The following is a 25,425-nucleotide window of genomic DNA, read 5'->3' on the forward strand; positions in this document are numbered from 1 at the left end:
CTTTCAAATGAGCAAAGTGGCAGTTGGTCAAGGCCACACCCCTAACCTCCACCTTGCCCCCCACCCTCCTCCTCAAAAGCTACAGATTTAGAAATGACACTTCCTAAGGAGAGCTCATTGTGGGACCGGCTCTAGTGGCTGTAATTCCGCACCAATGCTGAATTTTGGGAAAGAGACTTCAGACCCAGCATTAGGGGACCACTAAGGCCTATATAAAAGCATCCAAAAAGCACCATGTGATGGGATCTTTAATGCTACAGGGACACACTGCCATTGCATGCTTTGGTTGTTTGAAAAATGGTGGTTTTGGCCTTTGAACTACATGCAACAACTCAATGCCAGAACTCAAAGACTTGAAGCTGCCAGCTGGAAAAGCACATTAGCAGTGTATTAAAATGAGTTCATCTCAGATGATAACATGGTATAGTGGCATAGTTTGCATAGTGCTGTAAGAGTCAAGTCAAATGAGGCTGCATTTTGTGAGTGCTGACAGGTTCTAGTCTTGGGAGCTGATTTCCAGCTCTCTCTGATGATGAACACTACCCATATCTCTTGGTCTCCCTCCTCCACCTCCTCCCTTCCCCTGTTCACACCTCTTTATGTGGCTCAACAGGCCATGAAATAGATCTGTGTTTATGTGGGCATGAGGAGAAAGCAAAAGCAAAAAAGAGACACAAAAATAGTGCCTGTAATTAAAGCCACTATGTGCTGATTTCTTTATGTGATTGCAACATACTTCTTTTGTAATCATTCTCATGGCTGTGCAGTTTTTGTAGAACAATGAGCTATACCTGGACTTACGTTTCGAGAGTATATGAGAGGCACACTTTCCACTAGCACCACCAACAATATATGTAATTTTTGAAAGATGAAAGGAGCATTTACCTGTTACAAACTGCAAGAGATGCCAAAAGCGGGGAATTATGCCGAAGAAGACAAACCAGTTACAACAGAACTTTTACTATTTTACAACTCTCTTGTGTTGTAAGCCCAATCCTCCCTTGATCTAGTGTTGCAAAAATGCAGAAACAAAGCATCATTAATCATGAATATCATATCTCAGGATGCCAGTGACAACAGAAGACTGGACTTTGTTAAGGGTGGTCACAAATTAGCTGGAAATCAGCTGGAAATAACTTTTGAAGTAGCGTGTGATTGTACTGTGCAAGATCTGGACCCCATTGTTACTGGCAGTTGGGAAATTTATGTCAGTTACACTGATTACATCTTAAGCCAGTATTGACATAAAGTTGCTCATCAGGCTTGTAAATGATGGCGGTACCAAACTTCCCATGCTCTAATTAACAATGCTGCAGAATGACTGACATTTTGGAATCCTCGGCAACAGGTCCTAGGCTTTGAGTGAAAAAAGAAATCATGGAAGTTAATACTCCCATTGGTTTGGTCTGTTATGAAAGAGCACTCTCACTTCCAACATTTTCTCCCTCGATGCATAATCAGCTGTCAAACTTAACTTATTTACCTGAGGCTTGTGAACCACATGGGACGGGGCTAGATGTAGTTCAAAGGGACCAATGTACAGAAATTTGCTCCAAGACAGATTTTCTGAGCGTCTGGATTTCTTCTTTGCACTGACACTGATTGACGTTGTGGGTGTGATGTGTGTACGGTGTGCAGTGCACCTCCGTGCCTGCTGCCAAGGCCTAGAGTTGCTGAACACACACACACACACCTCTACACCTGCTGGTACTTTCCTGCGCGCACACACAGACCAAAGGGAGGAAAGGGGACCAAAGAAAAATTAAATGACCTGCACGCGTCTTAATGAGGGAGGGCCGGGCGTCTGGCATTTACCTCAAACCATTTCTTTCCCCTGCTGCTCTCTGGAGGGCTTTAAGTCCGCCGCCCGTTAACGGCTGAAGTGTGGATTTCCTGTCAAATAAGCGTTGGGGCCTAACAAAAGTCCTGTACGCTAGTACCTAAATGGGATTACTTCCATCTGCCCCACCTGAACACACATAAATAAACACACACACACATTTCATGTCTTATACTGTCAATGCACAGATTTAAACTGTCTGTGGTCCTCACTTTTATCTTTATAGTGACCTTATTGTACCTTTTTTGGTACTTTTAACCTCCAATAATCAATGTAATATTCCTATCATAAAGATATAGGACATTATAAGGTTGCATGCAAAAGTGTTCTCTGTCCAACAGTACACTTCTACAATACAATTACTACATTTCTTTATGGGGTCAGTGCAAGGTCAGTTTAAAATGAGGCATTGAACTAAGCCATGAATAGACTCTTGTCACTATGTGTTCCCTCATACCTCTTTCTCTTGTTGGGGATTGTTAGAAGTCCTCGAAAGATATGTTGCATCTTTGTCATGATGTGACTTTTGTGAGAACAGCTGACCCTATGTGTGTCTTTGATCACAAAAAAAGTTTCTTTCTCATGATGATACACTAGCATTGCATAACTATTTCTTTTAAGGTATTTAGTCTCAGGTGTGCCACTTTATTGAACACATTGATCATAGAAAGTGGCAGCTTACAAGTTATGACACAGACTGAAAATATTCAAATTTTGTCTAGAGGTGCATACACCTTAAAGTCAACAGGTGTGATTGCTTTGATCAAAAGTGCCTGTCAGTGGTTCTAGTTGGCTGGAGTTCAATGTCAACAGTATTTATGCCAAGTAGTAGTGCGTTGCTTAAAAGGCTCAGTGAAGAATAATTTCTTTCTAAACACATCATACATGTTAGAATATACTTAAAAACATGTGAAAACACTGTAAACTGAGGAGTAGTAAAGAAAATTGCAAAATAGCTGTCACTAACGAACCTTTTAGTCTTTCAGCTTGGATCGGCTACCGGGCCCGATGGCAGTTACTGCTCACGGCTGCACCAGTGTGTGCTTTATGCTAATGTTATCTGCTAACGACGCTAACGTCTCTTGCTACAAAGCAGTACTCGTCCTTTTGACTTGGGGCTGTGTGCTGTGCTGCCATAGACTGTGTTTGCTCCTGAGTTAGCTGCTAAAGAGACTCCCTTGATACACAGCAGCTCGTTCTTGGGCTCAGTGCCTTTAGCAGGACAGCGTCCCAGAGCAGAGGATACGCTTGCTGATTTTTCTTAATCGTTTGATTTGGCTCGATGGTTGATAACACAGTCCACATTTATTTTGGCTTCACCCGGACTTTAACGACATTTCAGTAGGCTCTTTACTACTTGTTTGTATGTTTTTGCACTTTGTCTGGTACTGTGTTAGGCATTTTGCAACTGGCTAAATCTTTGAGGACACAATCCCTACTATGTGCCAAGTGTTTTTTGGCGCACCATGTAAAGAATCCCATCTGCCTTTTCAGTTGAGCTAAGGTGAGGCAAATGAGGAGAGACAGGTCTTGTCAAAAGGATCATGTTTGAATACGACAAGCCCAACACAAGGTTTATCAGTTATTTTTATGGCCACCATTACTTTCCCATCGGTTACTTCTTGGTGCTCTATCCAGTTTGGCATCACCAACTGCTGTAAAAGGGTGGACATGTACCACATTCTAAAACCAAATCTTTTATAAAGTGTTTATTAATTGTAGTCAATACCTTCAGTAATGGTTATAAATTGTTTACGATGCTTCAATGATCAGTTTAGAGCCATTTATTTCAACAACTTTGGGTTGCCATGTTGTGAGAAAGCCATCAGGCTGGGGAGTCATTAAAGGTCAAGTCCTTAATACAGTCATTAACAAAGGGGAAACAAGTGTATCAGACATGGTTTTTTTGTGATCAAATGTTGTTCTTTAAAAATTACAACTATAAACAATATGCTGAGACATGAGAACGTGTCCCAGGACAAAAAAAAAACACAGAAAGAAAAGACTCTAACGAGGGAAACATAACATCTGTAACATTAAATGTTAATAAGATAATAATAAAAAGTGCTTTTCAAGAATCTTTCAAGTATTATAAATGTTAACGAGTTGTTAAGAAATGGATTGTGGGCCCGAAAGGGTCAATTGGAATCAATAGCTGATAAACTAAAACAATTAAAAGATAACACAAGAGAATAAACATGACCAAGAGAGATTTTCAAAACATTCATACATTCTGTAAGTGTGTTACTTATGAATTGGAATTCTAGTGAAAATAAATGATTTGCCTTTTTGCTGGGGACCCCCTGGAATCCTGTTAAGGACCCCTGGGGGTCTCTTGACCTCACTTTGGGAACCACTGCCTTAGAAAGTGTTGCCACATGTGTGTCAATCATAGGTGTCAATACACCACGGTGTTTTAAAAAAGCCTGACATATTAAAAACACTCAATGATAAAGCGCTCCACAAACTAGTCCTCTCAGTCAAAATACAGCATGACTAGCAAATGAGAAATGAAACTTTCAAAATAAAGCAAATCACTAACATTTCTTTGTAAAGCTGCACCAGTTGGAGGGGTGTACAGAACAACCAAAGCATTATTCTTTCACTGTTCACTGTTTCACTGTTCACTGTTGGTTTATTCTGGCTGAGTTGTTTGATTAATGAAATCACGCTTAATCCTGCATTCTTATAGAAATATGCTAAAAATGTTTTTGATAACTGGGAGAATTGGACGTAATTTTAGTGTTTTTGTTTACCACAGATAACCTCTCAGTGCCCTTGCAAAATAAGACTGGCATGCCTAAGAAAATCTTAGGCATGCCTTTTTTTCTTCAGATGGGAATTAATACACCCTTAGTGCCCTGTAAGTATCTAAGGCAACCGAATGGGGTAAATGTGATGGACTCAGAATATCGTGCCCATGTTCATTGTAATGAAGCAACCAGTAGAATGTGTTTTAATAATTTTTGGATGACCATGTCTATTAAACTATATCAGACTTTGGCTACACCGACTATATTTGTTGGTAGGATCCATTAATTGTTGCTTTTGTTCTTTGGTATCTGCTGACAATAAAAAAACAAATGAAATGTGAAATATCACCAGACTGAAACAGTGCAGAACAGTGAGTCACATCCGATTTATTTTGAAAATAACACCCGGAGGTTGCACTATTTAATCCACTGGACTTGACAATGGTGAGGAGAGACGCTGATAGAGAGGAGCACAAACTCAAGTAAAAGGGGGTTGAACCGAGGACGTGTGGTTTTTTGGAAAAGTGGCATCTGTGTGAGGAAGGCAAGTCTTTAGCTGGTCATCAGCCACTCTGGACTTTATACAACCACTGAGTCTGTCGCTCAATTAATCTGGATTCTAAAAACCTGCTTTCAAGTTCCTAACCATGAGGACAAACATATGGATTTACCAAACTGTGGTGTGTGTTGTAGTCACTGTATTGGGCACAGGTAAGACACGAAGAGCCATGCTTTCTAGGATATGTTCAACATCTACATGATTAATGTCTGCTGTAATTCATTTTTACCTCAAATCTAAATCTAATCGGATTTCTTCTTTTCTGCATGCTTTCTATCCATTAAAGTGAGAAATATATTTTGAATATTGTCAATCAGGACGTGGCGTAAAGCAGCGTACTTGCTGTTCTTAATCGGTTATTATCTCATTATTAATGGCATTGTATGAACATGTTGCCTGTCTAGTTGGTTTCGGCTCGCTCTCTTTGATGAATTACTGTGAGTGACAATTTAATAATGTTGGAAGGTGAGGCTAATGATGCTATTTTTCAGGGAGAGTATAATTCCAAACTTTCAGTAACTGTGTGGTACAACAAAACTTTGAATGAAATAATTGAGCAACTCATCAAATTGCTCCTCATTTTTAGAAATCCATTGATTCCCCTGGGGTTTCCCATTATGTACGTTTACCATTTAATTTAAATTTCCAATCGCAAATTTGCAAATAGATCTAAAGGTCGATGCCTTAAAATATTGTCTTGTGCAATATTATTTAGTAATACATTTTTTTTTAAAAAGCCCGTGGATAATTGGCTTTATTTGAAGTGCGTCTGCTGACGTCTCTGTCTGTAATTAAACTTTAGATATTGGTCCCGGTCATTTAGGCTAATAGACACCCCTGCATTACTTGGACTGACCAAGATGCGTTGCATGTCTTCCTTTAATGTCGCAGCACAGCCTGTGTCGCACACGGCCAACCGTCATTTAAACGCATCCAAACGAACTCCGTGCCGTTCTTTTAAAAAGCGCAAGAGTATCGGATGGTTACAGACACTAAGTGTCCCGGCTTACATCCGCCCCGCTGACATGTCACTGAGTAAAGCACTGAATCCATAGTTATCACCTCCAAGGGTGCCGACCCTGACCTCTGACTGCCCTGGAGTTGGGGAAAGTAAAATGCGCACCCGGGACTCTGGCATTCGTGCGTTTGTCCCGGTAGAGAGATAGAAAAGAGAGAGAGAGAGAGTGTGTGTGTGTGTGTGTGTGTGTGTGTGTGTGTGTGTGTGGGTGTGTGGGTGTGGTGTGTGTGTGTGTGTGTGTGTGTGTTGTGTGTGTATGTGTGTGAGGTTTTGGGGGAGGGGGGGGGGGGTGTAAACATCTGGCTGCAGAGCCCAGTTCCACATTTTGCGCTCTCTGAAGCAGATGTAATGTCTGCTTAATTCCCAGACAGAGGCACCCTTTGAACCTGCTACTTTCCTGTTGCTCATATCGTACCGTTTTTTTCACACTGCTCTAAAATGTACACATTTTGTAATTACTGTATCAATAGTTGATTCTTTGTAGCTTATTTTCTAGAAAAGCGTCATTAAAATACTTATCCAGCTGACACTTAAGTTCTTTGCTCAAGGGCACCTAATTGGAAGTTCCTGAGGAAGGTCAGAGTGTCAGTCATTCACCTTTCCTATCTACGTTTTCCAAGCTTAAAGCAGGACCCATGTAAGCTATGGCTGTCTCTTCTCATTAAATCTCACCTCTCTTACACTCGCCCATAAAGCACGTTTTATTATAATCTCCAACTTCAGCAAACGTTTGGGATTTGGAGATAGCAGGAGTTCGACTGCAAGGAGAGGAAGAGACTAAGTGAAATCTAATTGAGCAGCCTGGCCAGACATCAGGGCTGGAACAACACTGTGATGAGTGCCAGATGTGGTCCAGTGGAGACCAAACATTAATAACAAGTCCTCCCCAAAAAATCATTTTCAACCATGAGGAGCCTCTAAACGCCCCACAGTTTACAATATCCTAAGCACACACACAACGTCTTGTGTCGGAACTTGGCAAAGGAGCATGTAGCTGTAACTCGGTAGCATGATATTTTACTGTGTGATTTATTTCGCACTTGCCCCTAATTATAAACTGAAAATACAATGCATTTAAAGATGCTGCCATAGTCCTCCAAAACAAGCATTTACAGTTGAACTCCATTCTGCTGAAGAATGGCCTCTTAACTTTTTCCAGTAGGTTGAAATGAATGATTTGTATCACAGAGGATATGAACTTAAAATATGGTTTTGTCCTGCTTTTGAACCCACTTGGATGTAATATACATGCCAATGTCTCTGGAATGATATTCTCTTTCGATGTACTTCTTTCAAACAAATGGCTCTCAACAAAGACCTGTTACTAAAACGAAAAATAATTAATTACATGACCTTTATCCAACTTTGGCAGTTTGCCATTTTTCCACATACTGTATGTTTTCTATGTCAATAGCTGAGAGACTATACCTACAATGTATGCAAACAACGTTCTTAGGTAATATTAATGATGAGTTGCATCCAAGCTTGTCTGCGAAAAGGGAATTCCAACTGCATCTTGGTTTGCTCACTTAAGATAAATGCTACTTTTGTTGCTAAAAATAAGGGAATTAAAAAAATGTCATTGTAGTAGTGTAACAAAAGAAGACTGATGTTTGATAAGGAGTCATGCATTCAAGTAACCGTAGGAATTATGTTGGAATCACAAAAATGTGACTACAATAACATAAAATTGTAGCATTACAAATACCAAGAAGTTAATAAAGGTTTTGGGAAAAAGTGGATTTGTGGGCCATTCTAAAAGCAGTAAAATGAAAGATGTGCTTCAATGAGCATCTAATCTATAACTGAGGCACTGGAGGGCATCAGCCTGTTGGATGGACATCATTCTGTTCTTTTGGCTGTCTTCAGTTCAGCACGCCACAGGCAGCTTCCTTGGTTTGAAGCGGGAGTGCTGGGTAGAATTTTGAGCTGGGTTTTGATCCTGGACACACTTGATGCCTAGTCCTTAACCTAGTCCGCTACCACGGTTTGACCAGCACAGCTGAAGCATGACCTGAAATAAGGTTTTCTAAAGAGCTGCGAAACAACACTCTTTTCAGGGATTCAGGATATGCACAATGATGTTTCAGTAGGATTCAGCAGTGCGGTTGCTAACATGCCAACAAGCATGGGGCTATAAGCAAACTGTGGTCAAAGGATGCTTTCATGGACAGCTGGCCAACCAGTTCATGTATGAGAGTGAAATAATTTTCATATCTGCAACACTTCCTCCATGCCAAAACTCTGAAACCAGTGCTCATGGCTCCCGGTGTTCTAATGGTCTAATAGGAGATAGTCTCATTGATTTGACATCCCCGGCACCTTGCAAACAGTGGTGAAATGTTTGGCCATGGCTACCAGTCTTTAATTGATAGCTGAAGTGTAGATACAGTCATAAAACGAGGAAACAGAGAGAGGGCGGCACAACATGCAAGCCAGGATGCCCTTTGAAAAAGTTTTTTTTCTGTTATTCTGAATCACATGCCATTAAATAACCCTGCAGTGGATATCTGTTTGGAAAAAAGAAATATAAAATATGAACCAGAATTAATGCTGGTGGCTTTAGAGAGAAATGCCACCTTAGCAGTCCTCAACAGAGCTGGCTACTGGCTAAATCAGTCCTTGTAGTGTTTATACCATACGGGATGAATGGTAGAGATGGGGAGGAAACCAATGTTTAAGACTTGCAAGCATTCACGTCAATGGACCACTTAAGACAGTTCTATGATTGAAAAGTTTTTCATGTAAATGGCTACAAATATTGTGCATTGACAATATAACACTATATCCAGAAAATTTGAGATTAATTACAGACTTTGCCTGACGTGATCATCCATTTGCGACTTCCATATTGAAGGCATACTTACAACTCGTGTGTTCATGTGAATGGTATTTCCATATGAGAAACAGGCGGTATCTACAATAAGAGATGAACCTGGCATTAGCAGGTTCCATCTTCTTCCAACCAAACAGTGAATGTAATGGCTTTACAAAAAACATTTAGATGTTGTTGTTCTTCACGTCCTTGCAGGTTTTTGTAGAAGGACTCATCAGTCATTACAGAAGTATGAAAAGACTGAGAGTCACATGCTGGTTTGCACAGACTGCCCTCAGCCCCCTTTGGTACGAAACAGCCGATCGCAGGAACAGTGCGCACGCAAGTGCAAGAAGGTCAAGAAAAGCTTCAACTGCAGGTGAGTTCTATTTTCTTACTGTGTTTTCCTGAAACATTCCCCTCACTCCTACACTCCTCCTATGTTAAACCCAGTATTTACATTTCTGTCGTTTATCGTTTGTTCATCTCTCAACTACTTCCCGTGTGATTCTACAGAGCTTTCAACTTTCAGCGGCACAACAGGAAATGCCACTTGCTTCCTTTTGACCGCTTCACCCATGGCGTGCAGAAGCAGGCCAACGTCAACTTTACTTTGTATGAAAAAAAAGGTAAATGTTATTTATTTATCTTTAGTGGCAAAGCCTCTTAAAGTTGAGTTTTCGCCCTCTGGTGTTTTTCTCGTGTGAACATTCAGGTGCTGACAGATTTACACATGCAAATTGTTGGTGATTGCAGGTTGTGCTACTTGCGCCGGCTCCCCGCTCTTTAAGGTCTTTGGGTTTTTTTGTTGACACAATAAAAGCAACCAACCCCCCCCCCTCACACCCTGCTGTTTAATCACTCCAGTCGGGAGAGTCACACGCATCAACATGTAGCAGGCCTAAGTGTCATGTAAACAAAAAAATTCATCGTTTACAGTTGGAACGCAAAGGTTTTCACCGGTGCAGGCTGTGGAATCTAGCACTTTAGAATTTACTGCGAAATTTACAGAAACTCCCACCGGTGACATTTAATGAACTTCTGGCACTTGTCGGTTGGGAATAACACACAAGCTGTAAAATACTAAAAAGCTCCCTCTAAACACGTCTTATTGACCATACATGGGAAATCAAATTCCAGGTGGTCAAGGTAGCCAAAGCAAATCAACTTTTAATTGAATAAACGGTGTAGAAATCGACGCATGAAGAGTACACAGACACAGTTTGTAGAAGTGAGATGATGAATGAATGTTTTCAAATGCTTTTTATGCCCTTTGTTCTTACTTAGATTATATAAGGGAGTGTATCATCAGCACCAAGGACAACTACAGAGGGAGGAGGTCTTGGACAAAGTCAAACATCACTTGCCAAGCTTGGTCAGATAATAACATCAATGAACACACGTAAGTCCTCTCTTTTCAACCCAGAAAGAGTACGCAAGTTACATTTTTGCTGGGAATAAGCAAAGCAAAATGAGAGGAGGAATGGTTATAAACATGCACATTTGACTTTGAGGATGCAGTGCCTTGCTTGATGACACTTTTTAAGGATTAGAAGGTGTGAATAATTCACTTCCCCCTGCCAGATTTCTGTGGATTTGAACCAGCAGCCTTCAAAGTCTACTTCTCTAATCTTTAAGCTGCCGCCACCTTCCTGGATGCTCCTTTATTTTTTCTCTGTGTCTGATATTGAACAGACCTCAGCATCTGATTTATAGATGCTTTAGATCATCCCCTGCACCTCAGGGGTTAAGGGAAGGTGGAGGCTCAGAGGTGGCTGAACGTTTAGCCAGAAACAAGTCTGACTTCTTTCAGCACGTGCAGGGATGTCCTCTCCATTGAGGTTGTTTTCCTGCTGCATTCATCAGGTGTATCCCAAAGATGTTTTCCCTTGGCTGCAGATCAGTGAATTTGTGACGATGGTTCAGTGCCAGCATCTCATTAGTGGTGCTCATTAGTTACAAGATATTTTAACTGCGACAGGGAGGGGGTTTGAGAGACAGAGTAATAAGAGTTTGAAGGAGTGCAGAGTGAAAAATAGACAGAAGGGAGGGAAAATTAAAGAAAAAAAGTGCAGAACTGTATAGTCATGTGTTCTCTGTTGTCCAGCTAAGCTCACAAAGCAACAGACATACTGAGAGAAAATACAAGTTCAGTGGTTCCCCACAATTAAACACATTACAGTGTTGATCCCCATCCTCTCCTCTCTTCTTCCCTTCCTTTTTCAGAAGCAGCTCTTTACATTAGGAATCCTTTGTCATTGTTTATTTGACACACGGTTCCAGTCCTCGTCCCAGATGGCAAATGTAACATCGCCCCGGCTTGTCAGCAACTTTTAACTTTCAAAGGGTCAAAGGGAGCTTTACTTAAGGGAGATTTAGTGCCACTGTGGGGTTACCTAACATGGGACTGTCCCGCTGTTTGAGAATTACCACCATAATGAACCACGCACCGTTTGAGCTTCAGGTAACTATTATTTTCATGCTTCACCGATCAGCGTGGGCCAGGGGTGATTTCTCAGGAGGTTCCCTTCCAGGAATGGGACTTCCACCTGTTGACTATATTTAGTTTTTGAACCAAGGTTCTGAAAGAAGTCTGTATTGATGTCCAGCCAAGCATGGAGAATGGAAAATGTGTGTTCATATTAATAACAATAGATAACATTGCAATCGTTTAAGTCCCATAGGGACATTCTTTTATTTTTCTACACATTTCCAGTGGGCGGTCAGTGAGCTGGCTCAGCTTCAGAAACACACAGCTGCTTGCAGAGAGTTGGATGAGAATTTAGATACCACTCTCCTGTCTGCATGTTAAAAATGAAGCAATAGCACCAACAGCCATTTAGCTTAGCTTAGCACAAATACTGGATACAGGTAGAAACAGCTAGCACGGCTTGTCTGATGGTAAAACAATATGATATTGAACTTCTCCAACTCTCAGCACAAAAGCGAATTAGTGCATTTTCCAAAATTGCACCACTCCTTTTACATGAGCAGTTTAAAAAATGTCAGCTGTCACACACTTCTTCCAAAAATCCTTATTTATGTCTTAAGATACATAAAGTCACTGCTTTCGTTGCTTTCATCTCTGAATACTGCTACATCACTGCAGCATAGCTACCTTTTTGTTGCATGCTGTAAGACATTTTTGCAGCAGTTACTTCAATTCTAGATTTGATCTTTAGTGATATACAAGATCTAGCCAACATGTTATGCCGGCCCAGAGAGCAAAGCATGTGTGTCTGCGCTCCGATGGGAACAGACTTTGGCAAAGAGATGAATAACTGGCCAACATCTGTTAGTGCAACATCATTATGGCTAACTTGCTCCCATGCAGCGGTCTTTTACAGACTCTCACCAGATGCAACCTTTTTTTGTGAAGTGAGGGACCTTGTAATTCCATTTATAAATTAGGATACTGTATTACGATAGCAATGTATCGAGCTTGTGAGTTACACACAACAGATGTGAGTTTTGGCACTTTTCAGAGTGCTGCAATGAGGGGAACAAGTGTTTTTGTTGTAGTTACATGCATGAGTAAAATGTTTAACCCTTCTTATATTTTTCTGTAGTTGGGACTATAGTCTGTAGCTCAGGAACGTGCCCCTTTTCTCTCTTTTTCGTTAAGTTCAATGCTTGAGACTTCTTCCAGTTTTGGGTTGAATGATGTTATGCATTAGTGTAGAAGCCTTGCTTAAGCCCCAGGGCACGGAGGGGAGAGCAGAGCAGACTCCCCCAAGAAAAGAGTCATTGTCTGGGGTAGTGTGTTCAGACAAGCTGCTGAAGGGAAGGTGGACTGGTTCTTTTCTTTTTTCTTTTCTTTTCTCCTGCACATGTTGTTTCTTTTTAAATCATCTATTTAACACAGAGCTCTCGCCTTTGTGCACACTCCATTTTGCACACTTTTTCTTTTTTAAGCACTTAAGTCAGTCACTTACCTTGTTTCTTTTCACCCTTCTTCTATGACTACTAAGTTTGTCTCCTGTCTTCCCTCTCTGTCTCCCTTGGTGGGAGGGGGGAATGTGGTCAGCGTGGATCAGGGGGTGCTGACATGCCAGCTTTTCATCATCCTGCCCTGACAGAAGACACATTTCACACACTACTCATTTAGTATTGGGGTCTCATGCTGCTACTCATTGTTACATCCCATATGTTTGGACTAGCCAGGATCTTTTTCTTACAGTCTTACAGTCGCTAGCTCACACTGACGTGAGGTACCCGATGACAGAGAGGGATTAGGTTTAAACGTGTTCAAAGGCTGCCAGCAAAAGACCTGCTTGGTCTGCTCCAAGTGGTTCGTGGCATTGTTCTGTGCTGTTGGTGGTTACTGTGCTGTGACAGAGTCTGCCTGCTTCACACATGAGGGAGCTGGGACATGGTAGGAGTTGGTAAGGCAGTCATGCAAAAGGTGCAAACCTGAAGAGAAGAACCATATTGATTACTTAATTCGCATACGATTTAAGTGACTGTTCATTCTAGAATTGGAAATGTAACCTGGTCACACTATAGGCACTAGCATTTCTTAGAATGAAGCTTTAATCTTAATGTCAATGCCTTTTGAATTTATTTGTTTTGTTACTGAGAGCACTAGCAGACAGGTACGGTACTGTTTACACCACTGGAGCAGCCAAGTGTGCAAGTACTCCCTAAAATGTATTTGTACAGCTTACAGTATCAGTTAACAATTTCAACCATGTCTGTCTACTCCCCTGTAGGTTTTATCCTGATAGGTACCCAAATCAAGACCTGAGGGAAAACTTCTGTCGTAATCCCAACAATGACCCTGGTGGCCCGTGGTGCTACACCACTGACCCCAACGTACGAGCCGAGGAGTGTGGCATACCACAGTGCTCAGAGGGTAAGACAAACGAGGTCACCCATCAATAATATTTTGTCAAAATAATTTAGATTAATATTACAAATTTGCTGTTATGTATCTTTTTAAGAGGTGTTTGAACATTTAATTAAGGTCTGTAGTTTACTTCCATCTTGAAGTCATATATTGTGTTTTCATTACTAGAGGAAAGCAAGTTTTGATGAATGTTGTTTTCTTTGTGGACCAGAAGTCTGCATGATGTGTAATGGGGAAGATTACCGGGGCAAAATGGACCATACGGAGAGGGGCAAGGAGTGCCAGAGATGGGACTCAGTAAGGCCTCACAAACACCACTTCCAACCCAAAAAGTAAGCTGCAAAGCTGATAATCACATACACTAACCTTTCTCACGGACAATGCTGCACACACCCATGACAGATGCTTAAATAACTGACGCTAATACTCAGGAGAGGTAGACCTCACCAGTTGTTATGACTCACTTCTCTCCTTCTAAATTCTTTCGTTCCTCCTCGGTATCCTCTCTGTCTCCTCTCTCAGGTATCGGCAAAAAGATTTAAAGGACAACTACTGTCGTAATCCAGATAATCGTCTTCGTCCCTGGTGCTACACCATGGATCCCAAAACTCCGTGGGAGTACTGCAACATTACTTTATGTGGTAAGAGCCTATGTACTTTAGTGTGGGGCTTGGGTTTATGTGGACAAAGTCTTTGACAAATCAACTAAAGACCTTTAACTGATGTATGATTATTATAACAGTGTGTATCACAAAGTTAGAAAGCCATTAAAAGAACCAAAAGTGGACATGTCATTCAGGATCCCTTGCTTGGTTTTGACATTCTGTGGTTGGGTGCTACTTGCTAATGATTTGAGGACGCTTGGGGGTTTGTTACATTCAGGACTTTGGTGGTTGTGGTGGTCGGAGTAAGAAAGCTCTTCTTATCCCCTCCCAGAGTCACATAATGCTTTTGTTTCTCCGGCTGGGTGTTTCATGTGGTGCTTGACTTCAACTGCTTCTACCGAAACAAGGAAGAGTAAATGGGTTGTTTGTAAAAGGGAAGGGTCTGACTTCAGTGAGCCAGAAGTGTTTTTCTGAGACCACTCACAGATGACAAGTGGCTGTAAAATGGTGTTGGACAATAGATGCTATTGTACAGAGATGCCTCACATGGCCATTAGAAGGCTTAATAGTTGTTTTAGTGGTATGAAAATCTTGATGTACATTATACAAACAAGTGACAAATTAAAGGAACATAATGAATGCAGATGTTGCCATACAAGACACACAAAGATACTTGCATGGTTTGCTTAGTATGAAAATGATGTGAATCATATATAATAGCCAGATCTCAATCCAGTTGAAAACCTGGGGGATTTTGTATTGACGTGTTTGACAGCACTATCTAACACCATAATCAAAACACTGTTGAGACATCTCTCATGTGCTACTCAGAGAACCGAGGTTACACAAGCAAGCTGAAGTTACTCATTAAGAGGAAATGCCAAATTGTCTCCGGTTCCAGCTTCCACTATTATATATATATATACTAAATACTTGGTTAATTGAAAAAATGATCTACAGATTAAATAATGATGAAAAGTGCTACAGCTGTAAGTCACTAATTGCAGCCCTATTGTATTTGATAGGGTACTATGTGTTTTTAGACATACATGTTGAGGAGATAAACAATATAAATTCAGTCATATCACATTTGACAGAGTCTGACAGAGTTGTAGTTTACATAATGTGTGCCTTCATGTGTATTACAAAAGACAAAGGGAAAAGAAAAAAAGAGGAGACGCCATTGAAGAATTTATTCTTTTTTTTTTCTTTGAAACCTCAAGGAAATATTCCTACATGCACACCCACAAACACACGGAGCATCTCTCTTTGTCTCTGACACATACACAAATGTAGTTTACAGTACATGTTATGATTTACAGCGAGGGTGGAGGATCTGCATTTGTCCAGATGTGTGCATCCCTCAATGCCTGCCCTCAGAAAGATAAAAACCATTGACCTGTACCACGCAGTGCACACAGACACTGGCATGCATTACATCAAGCCAAAGAATCCCTCTTTTCCATCCACCTTTTCATTTCTGCCTCAAAACATTCCCTTTCCTCCTCCATCTTCTCCCATCTCATTTGTCAAAGGCTAAAGAAACAGAGACAGAAATCCAGAGGGGAGAAGTCGCTCCCCATGTACTGCTATTCCTGCAGAATTCCATCTAAAGATGTTTGGAATAGTTTTCCAGTGGATAAAGTTGCCCCAGCCAGACCGGGTTGGATGTGATATCTTTGGTTGGGTTGCAATAAACAAATTCACCAGAAACACAACTTTAGTGTTTAATGTTCATGCAAAGATGTATTCATAAGTATGATCAAGCTCTGGGTTTTTGTTACAACAATCTGTAAAATTGTGTGCCGTCCGCAATTTAAATGCATATTGTTGTGGAGGTCCCTACTGTAGGTGCAAGAATGTGGGGCATGAATACACAGAAAGTTCCCTAACACAATTGAGACAAGGTTTAAGTTAGGAATCAAGTTATTTAATGTCAAATGCACAACAATTACAGAAGCAGTTGTTGTCACTGAAAATCTTGGGTCTCAGGCTCCCTTTTAGCCTGGTTGACACCAGACCCTTCTCAGTTGTAACTGAGAGTGACTTGCAGAGCAAATTTGCAGAACCTGGGTGATTTGGGTCTCTGATTATCCTGTTGGCCTTCTTCCTGCCTCACTGGCTAAAGAGGTCCACCATGGATGACGACTCTGTCCCGGTTAAGTGCTGAGCAGTTTTCACCACCCTCTGTAGAGCCTTACAGTTAAGGGGGGAGTAACTGCCATTCCAGTTGGTGCTGCAGTCACTCAGGATACTAAGTGCACCTGTAGAAGTTCTAGAGTAGCCTGGAGTCCATGTTGAACCTCTTAAGCCTGCAAAGGAAGAAGAGCCGTTGTCTAGCAGAATTTGTGATAATGTCAGTGGGGTGAATCCAGGTCAGATCCTCGCTGATGTGAACCCAGAGGAACCTGAAGCTGCTGACTCTCTAAAAATGTATGGGGGAATGAAGACGGGGAGTGCTACTGTTTTTGATCATCTGTCTCTATGTTTAACATGACACATTCTTCAGGGGATTAACATCTCCCTTCTTCCCGCCCCTTCCTTCCTCTGCCTTCGGTTTCTACATCTCACTGTCTTTAGTAACCCTTCTTTCTCATTCTTACACTCCCAATTACAATGTATGTCTTTTACTTTTTTGCTAGATTCTGACTTGAGTGAGGACACAGATGTCAATGTAACAACATCCTGTGTCCAGGGAAAAGGCACAGATTACAGAGGCACAATGAATGTCACTCCGGAGGGTGTGACATGTCAGCGCTGGGACTTACAGTTGCCCCATAACCACTCCTTTCTTCCTCAGAACTTCAAATGCAAGTGAGTAATGTTTGTATCATGGCCCCTTGAGAGCTTGAATTAATTTCTGTCCGCTGTGTCAAGGAGGTGAATTGTTAATTTTGAGCATTTGTCTGTCGGAATGCCAAAAAGAAAAAATATGAGCATGAAACATAATAAATAACAGCTTTGCTGTAAAAAAAAATACATCAGCACCATCATTTAAATTGTAGTTTGTGTATGTGTTTTAGAGATCTCAGAGAGAACTACTGCCGTAACCCTGATGGTGCAGATTACCCATGGTGCTTCACTACAGACCCTAATCAGAGGGTAGCCAACTGCACCAACATCCCCAGGTGTGATGCTGAGGCCACACAAAAAATAGGTAAATTACTGTACTTAGAATTTTAATGAAAACAACAAAATTTGGGGAAATAGGCTTATTTATGTTATTTCTAAAGGTTAGACGAGAAAATTGATACTACTTTCACTGTAGGCTAACTGTTTACCCTTGTTCCTGGTCTTTATGCTAAGCTAAGCAAGCTGGTGGCTCTAGCTACATATTTACCTCACAGATATGAATGAATTTAACTTTATGTATTTCCCAAAATGGCATACTATTAATTAAAGAATACTGATGTTAAGCAATACACTACAAAAGAATTTAAAATATCAATGTTGTTTCTTGAATAATATGTTTGGAATACAGAACGAAAAAATGCTGTTGAAAGCCAAGTGCATGTTTTTGCAAAGTAAAGTTACACAGACACTTTTTATATAGTACCCGTAGGACTGGGCCACTTGGCAGCATGCTGCCCAATGAATTCCGTTTCATGGAAGAACAACAATACCAGACTTTGGCATTACTGCTTGCTATCATTTCCCATGTTTCTCTGCTTTACATTTACAGTAAGATTACCACACATGTTAAACTGCAGCCAGTCTGTTTTCAAGTTACTACAGCCCCTCTTCTGTTTCTGTTTAGGAACAGACATTTTAAGGTTTAAAGATTGCTACCACCGGTTACATAGGGGCCCTTGACATTCAAGTCATCTAAACCACAAAACAAGCCAAAAATCTGAACTTAATTATGTTATGTTTGCATCAATGAGAAAGATAGCCACCACCCAAATCATGTATGTAGTTCTTTGGGTAATGCTCACTCACTGATTGCATTTAAGTGTTTGCAAAACTGCTGGGCTGAGTAATTTTAGGCTATCCTGGGAATATTTAACAAGAAGGTCTGAAATAATAATATCCCTTTTCTTCCTTAGAATGTTATGAAGACAACGGAGAGACGTACAGGGGCACTTTATCCATAACTCGATCTGGGATTCCCTGTGCAGACTGGTTGCATCACATAAACAGGTAATACAGTTATTTATTCTACATAATAAATGTTTTGTTTTTCTTTTTCTTTTAACTCCTAGTCAAGCTTAAATGTGCAATATGTAATACTGACAGCTAGCGTTTAAAATAGTTACTGCAGTACAAATCCAACATACTGGAGCGAGTCGTCTCCCCAGCTCCCAGACTCACAGTTCAAAGAGGCTGCAAGGCTGAAACTTCAGCATCCACAACGATGTTGCTAGATGCGTTAACAGTTAGCAGGGTTAGCATGGCATTTAATGTGAGTACACAAATGTTGAAATGACATAAAATGCCCGTCCCTTGCAGCCGTGACAAATTAGACTGAAGCTAATGCTTAGCTGTACAGGAGGAAATTAGACAACTCAGTGTTCTTTTGGGCTCTGAGTTGTCTCCATCTCTCAAACACATCTGCAATATTTACCCAGGGTTTGTTACATCTCTGGTCACATTTTTTTAGGTCTGGTAGAATATATCTTTGTTGATCCTGTTTGTTTGTTTACTGCTTTCATGGCTGTACTAACCTTACAGCTGTAGCACAATAGGTTTACGTTTTTACAGGTATATCTGGCAACCCGGCCTGGCTGTCAAACTGGGCAGTTGATAACAACACACAGGCCAAAACACAAAGGAAAATTTCAAAAGGAGAAAATACTGGCATTAGCATTGTTGTAAGAAAAGATAGTTTTCAACTTAGCATGTTTCCTTAATATCTGCTTACGCATTGGGGTCATTTGGGGATTTATTACAGTAAATATATTTTACATATTGGACCTTTAAGCTCTACTGAGAAACCCTGAAGATGTTGAGAGGCTCACATTCTTTTTAGCTGAGTTGATGAGTGTTTGTTGATGACTTAGCTCCCATTGCCTTGTGAAAATCCCCTTCATATGAATGAAGCTAAGCAGTGAAAACAAACAGCAAGAGGAAATCAGGGGGTTCCTCAGGGGTCAATACCAGGCCCAATTATTTTTCATCTATCTGACGAGAGGAAACCCTGTTGTGACCCATCCTGACAGAAAGGTTCCCCACTCCAGAGTTGTTGCTTCATGCTTAAGTCAGGCTGTTGGAATAACTTAATTTACAGGAATTTTAAAAGCCAAAATGGCACAGACAGATGGACATGTTCCAGAGCCGACCCCTGACCCCAGGAAGTGCTTTCTGAGGAAAGTAGATCAAAGCCAATCAGCTCCCTCGCATAGACTGCAACCAGACATGCTGGCTACCCTGCACAAGGTCAAGGGTCATCCCAGGAAAAACTGCTGAGAGCTTCAGCTTGTTTAACATTCTCCTGGGATGTGGAATTATCTTCACCTCCTGACAAATTGTTGACCATTGCTTAGCATTTTAGCATTATTTGTGTGCGTGTGTGTCCAAACTCCCAGTGAGTAATTGCTTTTCAGTAACATTTTGGATATCTCAGAAGATTACATTTAATTCTCATAGAACCAAGTAAAAGCCATTGTAAAAAGACCCAATTAAATGTGAATTCCTACGAATGGGGAGCACAACTAAATCGTTCTATAGAGGATGTGGCTCCTGCTGGTCTCAGCCCTGCTGAATGCTTAGTGCATACTTTTATACTCCCATGAGTACTCTTCACAAAACTCTGTGTTTCCTTCTACGGGCTCTGTGCAGCAAATGCAGTCGATTCATTGCACTATAGGAAAGCCAGAGTCAGACTTTCCAGGCATACCATGGTTACTTACAGTGTGTATGTACAGTGTGGGAGTGATGGTGTGTGTGCGACCCCATGTATGCACATGCTTGTGTGTTCTTAGAGTGTGTCTATGAATCTTCATTAGACATGGCCCAGTGTTAGTTATGTGTGCAACATATTAAATGGAATATGAGAATCTGTATTTGTGTGTTTTACAGTGGGGATTCTCACTCTACAGAATCCCATGTAGGGCTGGAGAAGAACTACTGCCGGAACCCGGACCGGGACAAACATGGCCCCTGGTGTTATACCAATCCAAATAACCGTTTGGCCTGGGACTACTGCAAACTGCGGCACTGTGAGTGGCTTAAGTTACCTCTGTCTCTGTAACAGTAGATACATCTGTGTTACGTCGGAACCTAATTGGAGCAGTTTGATATTATTTGCTTTCTTGACAAGAGTTGGATAAGATAATCAATATCACTCTCAGGTCTGCATGGTTTCTAGAGCCAGCAGCTGATTAGCTAAGCTTAGCACAAAGACTCAAAACACTGAAACCACCATGTATCATTTTGTCACTTGGGTTTAAGTGTGGATTAAAAACAAAAAAGATGTTAAATTAGTGAGCTTGAGAGGTGCCGGTAGGTGGATTTGTTGAACTTTGAACAGAGCCAGGATAGCTGTTCCCACCTTTTTTCCAGTCTTTGTGCTAAGCTAAACTAACCAACTGCTGGTTGTAGCTTCAAAGTTATCCTACAGACAGTAGGGTGGTGTAATTCTTCTCCTCTAACTATTGGCAAGAAAGCAAATATATTTATTTCCCTTGATGTTTTAGGGTGGACGGTTTTTAAGAACAAGCCACAAAGCATTGTTCATTTGTGCAAAATATGGCTTAAAATCTAGCTGTCAAAGGGAGGAGGGGAGGTTAATGATAGAGTGGAAGTATGTACCTGTTAAAGTGAAAAAGGAACAGGCAGAGTGTTTTTTTCCAGTGGTGAGAGTTCAATTCAATAACACAAAGTGTGTGTCTTTCCATAAGCGTTAAGAAATGTTTAGAACTTTGATTTCTATCTTAGACGCATTTCTGAAAGCACAGCACATCGATTGCTGCCAATACAGATGCAATTGATGTAAGTATGTGTGTGTGTATATATATATATATATATATATATATGCTGTAGTTAAAAGTAGGAATGTGTGAAATGTTGAGAAAAGAATTTTTGAAGGTCTGCACATTTTCACACTTGTGGGCACCTGGCTAATTACTGCAGAAAGCAGGTGTGGACTGTTGGTTTTAGGGAATTCCAAAACTGTCACTGTCTATTCGTTTGAAAGTATATTTTCATCACTTTGCCTTTGAGATGCTTGCTTTTAAATATGTATGCACATAACAGATTGTGTATTTTGTGTTTGTTTGCAGAAATTAATAGTACTTGTCTGCAACATGCCATAAAGCCCAAAAAAGTGGGGAAAGTATATTAGAATGTGTAGTAAGGTCAGCAGCAGACTCTGATCAAGCAACAAGAACAACAGCAAAAGGTGGCAGAAAGTGTTTGAGGCTAATGCTTTTACTCATAAAATGTCACCATGATTAGATAGTTCAGTGTCAGCCAGGGACGATTTGGTCCTGATCAGCATGCCTGACCCCTTTAATCTTTCAGGTAAACACAACATGCACAAGCAAGTATGTGACCAATGCCACATTTTGATTACAGCTGCTTCTGAAAGAGCATTAATAATTGGCATCCAGTATAAACAAGAAGACAGTGTTGATACATGGGTGCAGCGCAATGAAATAACACAAGTAGTCTAGCTTTGCAGTCTTTGTAGACTTTAACTAAAATGTCATAACTTTGTTGTCATACAGCTTGTCTAGTGGCTTATGTAATCTGTTAGCTGTGGTCTTGTCCAATTAGCAGAGAATACATGATGCTCAAACATCAAACAGATGCAGGTCTCTGCTTCCATCCTTTTACTGGGGAAAACACACACAAGCAGCCGGACCCACCATTTTCTTTTGGCTGGTTTCAATCTGGTCACTTTTAAGAGCCTCTTTTAAATGGCTGTACAATAATTTCCATAATGTAAAACATATCTTCCATGAAGGTTTTGGGGTCTCGAGCAAATTTATTTGCTGTGGTTGCTGAGTGTTATAGCCTCCAACAATGATTTAGAGATAAGTCTTTATAAAGTATAGAAGGGTGCCTTTTTAAATCAGGTTTAATGCTTTGTGTGTTAATGTATGGTTAGTGGTCAAAATTATTTCCTGCTGTTGCTGTGAGGTCTCTTCTTACTGTTGTGCTTTTCTTTACTTCTATCAGGTGAATCAGCTACAGTGGCTCCTCAACCGATCAGTGAGTATTGCTTTGGCTTTTTCATCAGTCTAGTCCTCTTCCTCGTCCTCTTATCTATAATCTTGTCCCTTTTTTCTTTTTACTCTTTTATCAAATCTGTCAGTTGTTATGTACCTGACTGAACAAATCATATTGTATGGTTGCCTTTTGCAGTTTTAATAAACATTCCCCCCACATTAACATGTAAATAACACATCCATCTAAAATGCACCATAAAAATGTCTTCTTGTTTAGCTTTAACTGGGCCCAAGATATCATGTTTTGTGCATATAAACACAAGAATCGTTGGCGGACACCAAGTGCAAGGTTCAGATGGCAGCTGGGTTGTGAGCATCCAAAGAGAGTAAGTCATTTGACATCAGTGTTTTTCCAAAATCTTTCAAATGTATCCGTTTTTAGGCTTTTATACCTACTGTAATGTTTCTTTTTCTTAGGAAGATTCATTTGTGCGGGGGCTCATTAATCAGAGAAGATTGGGTTTTGACAGACCAACAGTGCTTCACCTCCTGGTAATATGCCACCTTATCATCTCTGTCTGACAAACTTTTACCACATCCTTCTCTCGTTGACCTTTTCCATTTGTCTCTCAAACCTTTTCTTTTTGGGTTGCTGCCCTCTTTTTAATACTGTTTAACGTAAAGATGTGGGGTGTATCCTGTTTACGGAAGGTTACTCACTCCCAGACAGGCTTGACCTGAGATATGGAACAGAATGGTTTGCCCTGAAGATCTGTTTAACTTCTTTAGTTTTCTGTGTCATAGCCAGTCACATACATGTAATATCTCCACATCTGAAGTACTGACTTTAAAGAAAATGCCCCTATCTCTGTTGTTATGAACAGTTCTCTAGGTATTGCATATGGTGTACATCAGTGGCTTTTAGCTTATTTTTTTAAGCCTGATGTCGTGGAAAAACATTGTTTGCTTTAAGACTCTACTTTTTGCCTTGCTCAAATTTGTCTGTCAAAGGTGAGACCACTGTAGGTCTGGTAAAGGCTGTACAGTACCTTAAAGCAGTACTCCAGCCATTTTACTGTTGCACATTCCATCAAGTTTCGAGACTCACTAAAAAAGATCGAAGCAGCAGAGTCCAAGATATCCTGACTCTAGTATGGGTACAGGTAGCTTTACAACTTACATCTTGGTCCTTGTGGTCATCAGTGTTCCAGATCTCAAGGATTACAGTGTGCAGGTGGGTCTGCGCCACCTCAATGAATCCTCACGCCACCCAAGACTACGCATCTCTCGCCTGATATGTGGCCCAGAAGGATCCAATTTGGTTATGCTGAAACTAGAAGAGTAAGTTCTCAACTACTTACTAGGTTTCCACTAATTTATGTCCTACTGTTAGAGCATAACTAGTCATATGGAAGACTATTTAATCTTTTTTACTGTGCCAATTTCACCACATCAATTTTTGTTGATCTAAAAAAAAAATTACATCTCTTATTTGCTTTACTGTATGTGCCTTTTTTGTGCGCATACAGTATGTTTTATTTTGAAAATTAGTTAATTGTGACTATTATTCTGTTTGTTCTAGTCCGGCCCCTGTGTCTGAAGGTGCCTCCACTATTCATCTTCCAGTAAAAGAGTGTCACATCACCGAAGGCACCAACTGCACCATGTATGGATGGGGGGAAACTAAAAGTACTGTCTTCTTTCACCAATATGCCATGCCACTTTGCATTTCAACCACTATTACTACAAGAATGTCTGTAACATTTACACTGCATATCCTTCTCTGTTCAGATGCAGGATACGATGATGCACTGAACGCTTTGACCATGCCCATGGTCAACAATGACATGTGCTCACAAATTAAAGGAGATGCTGGGGAAAGCAGAATATGTGCTGGTGGCAAGAGAGGAGAAGGCGTATGTGATGTAAGAACAGAAGGGACCTGAATGCTTCATGGAAACTACCTATTACTTACTATATTTCTAAAGAACTAGTCCCAGTGAAAATGGTTTACATCAAACATATATCAAACACAGATCGCTATAAATCAAAAGTGTCAAATGTAAATGACAGTTTGGTTTAGTTTGACAACAATACAGTACAACGTCCTTGTTAGCGTGCTGTCTCTCTGATGTGTCATTGTTTACCCTTTCTTGCAGAAAGACAATGGCGGCCCATTGGTTTGCCAGGAACATGAGCGCAAAGTCATCATTGGCGTGAGCATCCAAAGGACAAAATGCGCCTCATCACAGCCTGCACTTTTTGTCAACGTTGCTTTCTACTCTGAGTGGATATACAAAGTGTTCAAACTTTACCCCAGTTTGGAAAGAAACTGATTGTGTGGTGTGAAAATCAACCCCATTTATGACTGTACCACAGCCTGCAAGAGGAGGGCGGCGGCTTTGGGCCAACAAATTCCAAGACCGCTCTAGCATGGACCACAGGGGACAAATGAGGAAAATCACCTAATGGAAAGATTTTGTAGTTGAATTTGTCATTTTACGGGGATGACAGATTAGTGATTGAAGACTGGATAAACCGATTGGAATCTCATCCTTTCTTCCACTTTGCAAATGAAGACATCCCAGTTTTTCGCCCCAAAAATATTTTTTACAACCAAAGTCTCTGGCACATTTACGGCATACTAATTGTATTTTGACATGTTCAGAATTTCTGAAGCCATGCAAACCAAGACAATGACAATGACTCAGTATTATCTCCTGGAATATACTTGAATATGGACAAAACCCAGTTATCTGGAGGTTACCACATGAGTTACCTTCCTGTGACTGGGACCTTTTTTAATGTGTTGAGTGGGACAAAACATATCTTATTACTTCCAACACATTTGATGCAGATGAATAATTGTGGTGTT

At 40.7% G+C, this 25,425-nt stretch overlaps 1 protein-coding gene across 2 annotated transcripts; it reads left to right on the top strand.

The window, feature by feature from the left end:
- Positions 1-5,052: 5,052 nt before the first annotated feature.
- On the top strand, positions 5,053-25,415 carry hgfa (hepatocyte growth factor a). 2 transcript variants are annotated; one of them, XM_032505417.1, is made up of 18 exons: positions 5,053-5,304; positions 9,202-9,364; positions 9,502-9,614; positions 10,273-10,387; positions 13,698-13,840; positions 14,046-14,166; positions 14,357-14,475; positions 17,082-17,253; positions 17,445-17,596; positions 18,486-18,579; positions 20,458-20,597; positions 22,561-22,593; positions 22,828-22,936; positions 23,028-23,102; positions 23,754-23,891; positions 24,133-24,239; positions 24,342-24,475; positions 24,710-25,415. In XM_032505417.1, exons 1-18 carry the CDS (start codon positions 5,241-5,243, stop codon positions 24,884-24,886), a joined length of 2,169 nt encoding a protein of 722 aa, XP_032361308.1. In that variant the 5' UTR covers positions 5,053-5,240; the 3' UTR covers positions 24,887-25,415. The 2 variants fall into 2 exon arrangements, with proteins under 2 accessions (XP_032361308.1, XP_032361309.1); XM_032505418.1 differs by having other exon boundaries at positions 17,463-17,596.
- The last annotated feature ends 10 nt before the right edge of the window (positions 25,416-25,425 follow it).

Source organism: Etheostoma spectabile, chromosome 23 (assembly GCF_008692095.1).
Source record: "Etheostoma spectabile isolate EspeVRDwgs_2016 chromosome 23, UIUC_Espe_1.0, whole genome shotgun sequence".
Taxonomy (NCBI): domain Eukaryota; kingdom Metazoa; phylum Chordata; class Actinopteri; order Perciformes; family Percidae; genus Etheostoma; species Etheostoma spectabile.

Bases quoted from the DNA above. Each gene is read 5' to 3' on its own strand.
- hgfa (XM_032505417.1), top strand. From the start codon at position 5,241: ATGAGGACAAACATATGGATTTACCAAACTGTGGTGTGTGTTGTAGTC. The intron at 9,365-9,501 runs GTGAGTTCTATT...GTGATTCTACAG, and splicing joins AAGAAAAGCTTCAACTGCAG to AGCTTTCAACTTTCAGCGGC. The intron at 9,615-10,272 runs GTAAATGTTATT...GTTCTTACTTAG, and splicing joins TACTTTGTATGAAAAAAAAG to ATTATATAAGGGAGTGTATC.